General features: G+C 65.4%; 1 protein-coding gene across 1 annotated transcript; it reads left to right on the forward strand.

Moving 5' to 3' along the window:
• Positions 1-2,810: 2,810 nt before the first annotated feature.
• Positions 2,811-10,176, forward strand: LOC100356150 (melanoma-associated antigen D4). The gene is made up of 13 exons (XM_008248508.4): positions 2,811-2,950; positions 3,955-4,168; positions 4,441-5,274; positions 5,688-5,891; positions 5,999-6,062; positions 6,260-6,339; positions 6,714-6,805; positions 7,373-7,452; positions 7,537-7,579; positions 7,973-8,035; positions 8,928-9,042; positions 9,354-9,784; positions 9,967-10,176. Exons 2-13 carry the CDS (start codon positions 3,956-3,958, stop codon positions 9,974-9,976), a joined length of 2,229 nt encoding a protein of 742 aa, XP_008246730.1. The 5' UTR covers positions 2,811-2,950; position 3,955; the 3' UTR covers positions 9,977-10,176.
• Positions 10,177-10,470: the final 294 nt, after the last annotated feature.

Genomic DNA, 10,470 nt, shown 5'->3' on the forward strand with positions numbered 1-10,470 from the left:
ATGCGGAGAGGCCAATGCGATGAGAATTTGCCAGGACTCCTGCAGGCGAGAGAGGCAGCTCGGGAGAGTTCGAGTGGTTGTCCGAGTACATGAGAAAGGGGGAATGGAGGTCTATGAATCCAGCTTTCCGCTGTGAGTCTTTGTGTGGCTAACGGTGGCACTTACTGGGCTTGTGAAGACGGCAGAGCAGCAAGAGAGATGGGGATGAGTGAGGGCGGGGGGGGGGGGGTTGAGGACACCCAGTGACCTCACACAGGCTGACTGCGAGGAGCCCCTCCGACATGCGACAAGAGCTGTCACCTAAGCAGTTGCACGCCTGCACTCCGTGCTCAGAAGTGCAGTGCTGCCTGCGGTTGCAGAGCCGGCGGTTACTCACAAAACCCTAGTTTTCAAGGCTTCTTTGACAGGGTCTGCACTTCCCCCACAGAGCACCTGTTACAGGCAAAGGGCCGAGAGATGCAGGCAGCTGACGGGGAGATTGACACGCAACAGCCGAGGAAAGCCACGGAGCCCAGTATGGTTGACATTGGCCTCTGAGAGTGAAACCTTGGGTCCCGCCATTCACCCGGGCAAGGCTGAGAGAAGACAATAGGTAAGAACCTGTAACGGATGTGCCGAAATGTCCAGGTTCCATTTGAGATGAGGCCACAGCGTGTTCTGTCTTTTACGGCGCGGGCTGCCACCCCAGAAGCAGCACCTCATATGTGCTGTTGGGGAGGACCCACTTGATGTGCTCTCCAGGCTGCACACTGAGGATCCAGCTCAGAGAAGTCGAGCGACTGAGTGGGCTCACACAGCCAGGGACAGACAGGGCACTCCACGGCTGGAATTCTGAAGCCAGCCCTGCCTGCTTCCAGAGGAACACAGCTGCCCCAGGCTCCAGCCCTGGAAGGAAGCAGGGCAAACATTGAACACTGGCGACACCACGAACCAGATGCCTGAGCCAGAGCCTGCCGTGCTCACACACACACACACACACACACACACGCCTGATTGTCCCGGCCACTCCAGGAGGCACCTGGAAGGCCTTGAGAGCAGGGTGATGGTGTCAGTCTTGGGCAAAAGGCCTGACCTTGGGAGCAGAGAGTGCACCCCGAGGAGCAATGCCCAAACCTGCATACACCCCCATAGTACATACTGGTGGTGGGGCTGACCACAGGTGTGTCTTCCTGACCACAGAACAGGAGCGTGGGCCTCGGAGAAGACACACCTTGCTTGTTTGTGACAGATGTTGCAGTCAGGGAGAACACTCAGTCGGACGGAGCAGGGGAGGGTGCGTCATCTCCAGGCACCACTGGGAGAACACGAGCCCCAGGTGCAACATGTGCACTTTCTGTTGTGGCCTTGTGTGGTTCGTGCAAGGTGTCTGCACCTCAGCTTCTTGGTCTGTCAAACGGGGATGCAGTCATGCGTCCCCCAGGGCTGCTGTGAAAGGAAGGGGAGCTGCAGGTGCCGGGGTGACATTGAAAGCTGCATGCAGGGTAGCTGGGGAAGCAGGTGTCGCAAGCCTGACTGCGGGTAAAGAGCCGGAACAGGGAGGAGAACACAAAGGTGCACAGTGGGGAGGAAGCGAGAAGGGAAGTGGAGGGGACAGAGATGGACAGTGGAGTGGACAGAGATGGACAGTGGAGAGGAACAGAGATAAACAGTGGCGGGGACAGAGGAGGACAGTGGCGGGGACAGAGACGGACAGAGCAGGGGACAGACATGGACAGTGGAGGGGACAGAGAAGGACAAGGAAGTGGACAGAGATGGACAGTGGAGGGGACAAAGATGGACAGTGGGTAGGAACAAAGGAGGTCAGTGGAGGGGACAGAGGAGGTCAGTGGAAGGGACAACAGAAGAGACAGTGGAGGGGACAGAGGTGGATAGTGGAGGACAGATGTGGACAGTGGAGGGGACAGGGGACAGCGTAGGGGATGGAGACGGACAGCAGAGGCGACAGAGGAGGTCAGTGGGGGTGGACAGTGGAGGACAGTGGTGGGGTCAGAGATGGTCAGTAGAAGGGACAACAGAAGATAGTGGAGGGGACAAAGGAGGTCAGTGGGGGTGGACAGTGGAGGACAGTGGAGGGGACAGAGGAGGTAAGCCGAGGGAAACAGAGGTGGACACTGGACAGGAACAGAGGACATTGGCGGGAACAGAGCAGGACAGTGGAGGGGATGGAGGATGGCAGCAGAGGGGACGGAGATGGACCGTGGAGGGGACAGAGGGCAGTGGAGGGCACGGAGGAGGACAGTGGAGAAGACAAAGGAGGACAGTGGAGGGAAACAGGGCGGACATTGGAGGGGACAGAAGAGGCGGACAGAGGAGGTCAGCGGAGGGGACAGAGATGGACCGTGGAGGGACAGAGGACAGCGGAGGGGAACAGAATGGCGACTGCCACCCTCTGGCCATTGAAATTCCCTGACTCGGTGGGCTGAGGGTTCCCACGTGTTTCAGGTAGAGACCCTGCGGGAGCCGTCTCTAGCGCGGTCCACGGGGACGCGCTGGGGAGTGGGGCACAGGGCATCGCAGACTCGCCTCGGGCAGCGTGAGTGTGCGGGCAGGAGGACTGAGCGGACACGGGGCAAGGCAGGGAGATGGACACTAGGTGATGGGGAGGTGGAGCTGCGGCGCAGGGAGGGAGCTTGCGCGCCAGCGGCGGCAGCGTCAGGGCCGGGAAGAATCGCGCGGGAAGAAGAAACCCCCCACCCACCCGCGCCCCGACACGCACACCCGCCCACCCACCTGCGGGACCGCATGCGCACTGGGGAGCTGGAGGAAAGGGCTTTTGTTGGGAAAGCGGGCGGGCTGGAGGGGTCGGCGCATGCGCAGCCTGCCGAGCCGCGGGGGGTGCGCGGAGAAAAGGGGCGGGGTGGTCCGAGCTGCTGTGCTGGCAGCAGTAGGCGAGGGCGCGGCTGCGGGGTTCCTGGTGCTGAGGACGGACGCCATTGGAGCCCCAGGGAAGGTAGGGATCCAGCCCCAGGGCGCAGCGGGCCGGGGCGAGTGGAGGCTGACACGCGGCGCCCTCCCCGCGCGCCCTCCGTTCGGAGCGGAGTCCGAGCCCGAGGACGCAGAACCCGTTAGCCCCGAGGTCCACGCCGACGCCCCCGCCCCCGCGGCCGTCTCCGTCAGAGCCGGGCGCCGCGGTGCGAGCTTGGCCCCCGCCGAAGCCCGCGCTGCGACCCGGTCAGCAGCTCGAGCACTCGGAGCCCGGGGGCCCCACCCCCACCCCGGCGCGCCTAGATTACTCCAGCCCGGCTGACCGCCTGCCCCTTCCTGGAGAGCCAGTGCTGGGAGTCCAGAGCCGTCGCGCTCCATCCAGTTCCAGCCGCACCTGGGTGTCAGGCGCCCACCCCTTGCACCCCCTGGCGCTCCAGCGCGGGCCGGACCGAGACCGGAGTCCGCTGAGCCCCGCGCTGTGACCCAGCCAGAGGGTCCCCCGGGATCCAGTTTCCCGGAGCCTCCCGCTGCCCCCGCCTGTGTGCGCGTCCGCATCTGCCCTGCCCCCCCACCCCCGCCCCTACCTGGCCCCCTGCCCCAGCCTTCCCACTCTAGTCCTTTGTCCCCCACCACCACCACCAACTCCCACCCACCCCCACCCCCACCCCCTGTCTTGGCGAGTCCCCTTGGTGACTCTGGGGACCCAGCCCTATGGAGAGCCCCTTGCAAATCTAGCCCCTGGGAGGGGGAGGGGGCGGGGGCAGCGGGACTCCTGCACGCGGCTTTCAGGGTCCTCAAGTCCCCTCCGACGACGTCCTTAGCTTCTGGGCGAGGTCCCTGTCCCTGACCTCGTGGGCCCAGCACACACCCACCTCCATGCAGTACTGCCCACTAACCCGAGGATCGCCCGCCCTCCCTGGCCTCCTGGGAGATCTACTCCTGCCTGAGCCCAGCCCCTGCCCGCACAGCTGCCTCACCTCCCTGTCCTCCAACGCTGTGCCCTCACTCTGCTCCCCCTGGCACTCGCAGCATGGCCGAGGGAAGCTACAGCGTGCAGTCGGGGAGCTACGCTGTTGAAGACATGGAGGAAGGCAGAGGCGAGGCGGGCAGGGAGGAAGAGATGGTGGAAGGAAACGACTACGAAGAATTTGGTGCTTTTGGCGGCTATGGCGCCCTCACCAGCTTTGACATCCACCTGCTCAGAGCCTTCGGCAGCCTGGGGTCGGGCCTTCGCATCTTATCGGTGAGGCGCCCGGGCCTGGACACCTGCTTGTCCCCGGGAAGGAGGGCTGGCTGAAGGGGAGGGCCCGATGGCCAAGGCCAGCCTCCCCCACCCTCCCAGTGGCCAAGGCCAGCTCCCTGCCACCTTCCCGCGGGCGCTCAGAGGAAGGGGGCTGGGAAGGTCCTGGGGGTGGTCGGCACTGGCTTCTGGGAGGAGGCTGGCGGGCACAGCGAGGCCTGGGTGCAAGTGTGCCAGGCTACGTGCCTCCCTTCCCCTTCTCTCTGGCCTTGCAGAACGAGCCCTGGGAACTGGAAAACCCTGTGCTGGCCCAGACCCTGGTGGAGGCTTTGCAGCTGGACCCGGACACACTGGCCAATGAGACGGCCGCCCGTGCTGCCAACGTAGCCCGCTCTGCCGCCTCCAACCGAGCCGCTCGGGCTGCTGCCGCTGCCGCCCGCAGGTCCTTCAACCAGGTGATGGGGAACCACCGGCAGCCCACACCGCAGGCCTCGGGACGTGTGAGCCAGCCCGTGCCGGACGCCAGGGCCCCGGGGGCCGCCCCGGAAACACCTCCTGCTTCTCCGCAGATCTCCCCGCCGATGTCGGGCCCCAGCACGATGGCTGCCCCTGGGGCTCCGGCCGCCTCCTCCGCACCGTCGCCCGCTGCCTCCCAGGCCCAGGAGGCTGCTGCCGAGGGCCCCAGTGCGGCCCGCACATCCTCACAGGCCCCCAGTGCCGCCGAGACGGATGCCACCCGGGCCCCGACCGCCTTCCTGGGTCAGAATGACGTCTTTGATTTCACTCAGCCCGCAGGTGTCAGCGGCATGGCCTTCCCACGCCCCAAGAGGCCGGCCCCGGCCCAGGAAGCGGCCACAGAGGGCCCCAGCGATACGTCCGGGGGGCCCCAGGCTGCATCTGCCGGGGAGGTGGAAGCCACCCGGCCCAAGATGACCAAGTCTGGGAAGGCTCTGGCCAAGACTCGCTGGGTGGAGCCTCAGAACGTTGTGGCAGCAGCTGCGGCCAAGGCCAAGACGGCCACAAGCGCCCCTGAGCCTGAGGGTGCAGCTGCCAGCGCTCAGCACAGCGCTGATCCTTGGGCCAGGATGGGAGGCAAGAGGACAAAGAAGGTGAGGTCTGCCCTCCCCACACCCCATTCCCTGTGCTCTGGGCCCTCTGCTTTTGCTGCAGGTGCTGGTGCTCCCTGCCTCTCTTCCTCTCGCCCCTCCTCTCCTCGCCTCCTCTCCTCCCCGCCCCTCCCCCTGCGCCTTCCCTCCAGGGGCCCCCAGGCCTCAGGTCCCTGCTTCCCCAACCCCAGTCTGCTGAGCAGGTTCTGATGGGCCCCACTTCCTGCGCTCAGGACTGGTGGGAGAAGAGGCCAGCCCAGGGCCTGGCATTCAGAGAGCGCACAGCTCAACACATGTCAGGGGCCGCTTGCTGCGCTACTCTTGTGGCTGCTGCCCGCTGAGGGTGGGGCGTGGGCCAGGCGCTCGGGAACGGGCAGCCTGGCAGCCCTGCGTCTCTCCTCTGTGCAATGATGCAGTCCAAGCACCTGGACGAGGAACATGAGAGCAGCGAGGAGGAGAGAGAGCCTGTGGCGGTCCCACAGACCTGGAGAGCGTCACAGCCGCCCCTGCCGGCGCGGGCTCAGGTGGCCCCTCGGCCCCCGATGGCCGCCACGTCTCAGATCCCGTCCAGGCACGTCCTGTGCTTGCCCCCGCGCAACGTGACCCTTCTTCAGGAGAGGGTAAGGAGTCTGCGCACCCATCCCTGTATCCCCTCCTCTGCTGCGCCCGGGGCCAGTTCCCTGGGGACACCCTGCCTCGGCCTCACCTCGGGCTCTTCCTTCTTTAGGCAAACAAGTTGGTGAAATACCTGATGATCAAGGACTACAAGAAGATCCCCATCAAGCGCTCAGGTAGGCAGCCTGTGCCCTGGGCCAGCCCCGATGCTGGCCACCCCTCACTCGAGTGCCCTCCCCCCGCTGGCAGGCCTGGGCTGGGGCTGCCTTGCACGGGGGTCCTCCCTGCACTGCCCTCGGCAGAGTTGCCTGTGGGGGAGCAGCCCGGGCGCCTGCTGAGCCCGGCTGCTCTCTCCAACTCTGCCCTGCTGCAGACATGATGAAGGACGTCATCCGAGAATATGACGAGCACTTCCCCGAGATCATCGAGCGAGCCACCTACACTCTGGAGAAGGTGGGTCGGGCCTGGGAGCAGCTCCGGGACTTCAGAGCGCTGGCTGGCTCGGCCTGCCACACTGCCGGGCCCGTTGTAGTGATGCGACTACTGGAGGGACCTGTGGCCTCTGCTCCTGCCGGATTGCCTTGCATGGCAGGAAAACACGTGCCCCCTGCCCGGGCACCTCTCCCTGCTGCTCTCCCAGTGTCTCCCTGCCTCGTGAGGGGTGGGGGCTCCCCCGGGGCAGGCCCTGCCTGTCCTCTCTTCCCCCGACCCCACCTGCCCAGTGCTGCCCCTTGCCAAGGAAAAGCCCTACCTGGGCCTGAGCTGGCTGCCTACAGGGTGCCTGGCCTGGGGCTTCCATGTCACGCCCTGCTGCCTTCCCCTCGTAGAAGTTTGGGATCCACTTGAAGGAAATCGACAAGGAGGAGCACCTGTACATCCTCATATGCACGCGGGACTCTTCAGCTCGCCTCCTGGGAAAGTAAGAGAGAGACAAGGGGGCCCCTCCCCGCCTGCCCGTGTCCCCTGGGAGACATGGGACCCAGGTTCAGGTCCGCAGCCTAGCCCTCACGCACAGTCCTTGGTGCCCGGTGACTGCTGGGTCCAAGAGCAACAGCCTCCTGGGGTGCTGTGTTGGGGTACGGAGTGGCGGGAGTGGGCACACGCCCTGTACCGGCCCTGGGAGCTTAGAGGAAAGGGGCGGGAGTCTTCCTCCCCCACTCTGGCCCTGGCCGAGCGGAGCCTCCTGGAAGGGGCTCTTGTTGCTGAGAACGGTCCCAGCTCTAGGGAGGACAGGCGAGGCTTGCAGGTGTTTCTGCGCAGTGCCCTCTGCCGTGCGTCTGTTCCTTCCTCTGCGCGTCCTCCGCAGAGCCCAGGGGGTGAGTGGTCCTGCTCCAGTCTCAGGTGCAGGTGTGTCCCGTGGGAGCTGAGGTGGTGGGCCCTGAGAACAGCCGGGGAGAGTCTGCTGGAACCAGGACAGCTCGGGAGCCGGCTTGCGATCCCGGGGGCGTGTGGCCTGCGGACAGGATCCCTGTGTCTTTGCCCTCAGGACCAAGGACACCCCCAGGCTGAGTCTGCTCTTGGTGATCCTGGGCGTCATCTTCATGAACGGCAACCGCGCCAGCGAGGGTGAGTGGGCGGCCCTGCCGCCGGGAGGCTGGCCCTCGGTGCCCTCCTGGCACGCCAAAGCCTTTTCCTCGTCTCCCCTCACAGCTGTTCTCTGGGAGGCGCTCCGCAAGATGGGACTGCGCCCCGGGTACGATTGGCCTCTCGGCTCCTGCCCCCCTGTGCTGAATTCCTCCAGAAGAGATCCTGGGATTGCAATACCTGGTGGTCTGGTGCAGGGGAGGGGGCTCCCTGCACGAGGTAGGGGACAGGGGTCCTCAGCAGAGCGCGTGGTGACAGCTCCCGGCTGATCAGCCCCGTGTCTGTGCCGTCTCCAGCAGAGACGTCAGAGACCGAGTCGGGGCTCTCGGGCAGCACGCTCTTAGGGTACCCTGATAGGCAGCCACTGGCCCCTGCTGTGGGGCCGCGCCCCCGTGACACTGCCCTGTGGGCTGCAAGGCTCCTGCTCCCGCCAGGGAGTGCTGTGGCCCACGTGTGGGCACTGCCGCCATCGCCCCTCATGGGCTCCTTTGCTTGCCCTCAGGGTGAGGCACCCGTTCCTGGGCGATCTGAGGAAGCTCATCACCGATGACTTCGTGAAGCAGAAGTAAGTGTCGGCTGAGCCCACAGGTGACACTACACTACACGAGAGGGGTGGGGCCTCTGGCTGCCCGTGTCGGGGGCCTGTGGTGGAGAGTTCCCGTGGGCAGTAGAGCTCTGGGCCAGTCTGGGGGACAGGAGCAGACGTGGACTGAGATGCGGCAAGGGCTGCCACAGCACCGCCCTCTCCCTGTGCACCTGCCCCAAGGGCTCGCACAGGAGAGGGGCACTGAGCCAGGTAGCCTGAGCCAGCCCAGGCTGGGGAGGCCTAAACCCACTCTGCTGATTTTCAGGCCAGGGCTCACCCTCCTCATGGCCCTTGGACACTGTGGGAGTGGGCAGGGAGGCACTCACTGGGGCACGCACGTGCACAACACACCAGGGCCACAAACACGCACGCGCGCGCGCACACACATACACACAGTGACAGGAATTTCCAGTGTACCTGGGGACGCTGCTCCTGGCTATTTCTTCCTCTCGGGTAGGTTTGCACCTGGGGCCTTCCCAGGGTTCGGTCTGTCTGCACAGAAAACCCTGGTGGGGTAGGGCTGGGCTCAGAGCAGTGGGCGTGCAGGTGGCTCACCTGCCGAAAGGCAGCCAACAGGAATCGGGTCATGGCGAGGAGGGGCAGCGAACCTGTGGCCTCCCTAGGAGTTCGTGACCGCGCCTGTGCCTGCGCCTGTGCCTGCGGCGCTCTCGTGTGCCCCAGGGCAGTGCTGGTGTCAGAAGGCTCTGGAGGCCAGGGTCCAGGCAGGGAGTTAGGGAGGGAGCCAGGGGCTGGGGCTGCAGCAGGAGGAGCTGAGCTGCAGTGTATGGGTGGAAGGGGGGCCTGGGAGCTCATCACTTCAGCCACAAGGCCGCTGGACCAGAAGCCGAGCTCGTGTTGGCATCACCCTCAGGTACCTGGAGTACAAGAAGATCCCCAACAGCAGCCCCCCGGAGTATGAGTTCCTGTGGGGCCTGCGCGCCCGCCACGAGACCAGCAAGATGCGGGTGCTGAGATTCATCGCGCAGGTACGGGAGCCCCCCTGGCGGGTACCACCTCCCGAGAAAACAAGGGCTGAGCCTGCCTCCTTTCTCGTTCCCGGCCTCCGCCAAGTTTCTGGGGAGGAAGCCGAGGCCGAGAAAGGGTACAAGTACCTCCACGGAGCTCGCTGCAGCCGGGAGGATGAGGGGGCAGGGAAGTCCCCAGCCGGGCCACACAGCAGGAGCCCGAAGGCGGCCTTCTGCCCTGTGCTGGTTTTCGGGGGTCACTCGCTGCACCCTGGAGGGCGTGTGGCGGGCGGCGGCGCCCCTGTTACCGTGGCCTCTGTTTTGTGCCTCAGAACCAGAACCGAGACCCCCGGGAATGGAAGGCTCGCTTCCTGGAGGCCGTGGACGATGCCTTCAAGACGATGGACGTGGACATGGCCGAGGAGCACGCGCGGGCACAGCTGAGGGCCCAGATGAACATCGGCGACGAGGCTCTGGTCGGCCGCTGGAGCTGGGACGACATCCAGGCCGAGCTCCTGACCTGGGATGAGGACGGGGACTTTGGCGACGCCTGGGCCCGGATCCCCTTTGCCTTCTGGGCCCGCTACCACCAGTACATCCTGAACAGCAACCGTGCCAACAGGAGGGCCACGTGGCGAGCTGGCGTCAGCAGCGGCAGCAACGGCGGGGCCAGCACCAGCGTCCTAGATGGCCCCAGCACCAGCTCCACCATCCGGACCAGAAATGCCGCCCGGGTTGGCGCCAGCTTCTTCTCCTGGATCCAGTAAGATTTGTCGGGAGAGCAAGCAGGCTGTGCAGGAGCTGGGAGACCTTGGAGGGAGGCGCAGGGTGGGGGCCGCTGGCCCGGCGGTGAGCATGGGGAGAGGTGCAGGTGGGGTTGCCGACGTCCCGCGTGGTTTCCCGCGGCGGGCTCAGCGATCGCGCCCTTGTTCCCTGCGTTGACAGACACCGTTGATGGCCTGAGCCATCTTCCTCACCAAGCCGGAGTGCCGCCTCGGATTCCTTCTTAACACAGCCCTCCCGGCGGTGGCTTTCCCTGGGGGTCGGACGTGGCCTGCAAGACGAAGCTCTCCTCGCTGCTCCTGCTTTCTCGTGTGCTTTCTCTTGTGCTTTCATGTTTTTGGTATCAGTGTTACATTAAATTTGCAGAACGAACAGGGTCGCGTCCTCCTTTGCCCCGGGGGCGAGCCGCTTTAGGGGGCTGGCGAGTGAACACCCAGCCAGCCAGGCAGCGCCTCAGGGCTCTGTGTGATCAGCGACCCACCTGCAAAAAGGCCTGAGCATCGGGCTTGGGTGCAGGCAGGCGTGGCGGTGCGAGCGCCAGCTGCAGGGGGAGACCACAGGGTCTGAGAGGTCCCCACTCGGATGCCAGCAGTGTGTGTGCAGGACAGAGGGAGCTGAGGACTGAGGGCGGCAGCCCTGCCCACGGCAGGGGCAGACCCGGTGCGC

This window comes from Oryctolagus cuniculus, chromosome X, assembly GCF_964237555.1.
Source record: "Oryctolagus cuniculus chromosome X, mOryCun1.1, whole genome shotgun sequence".
Taxonomy (NCBI): Eukaryota; Metazoa; Chordata; class Mammalia; order Lagomorpha; family Leporidae; genus Oryctolagus; species Oryctolagus cuniculus.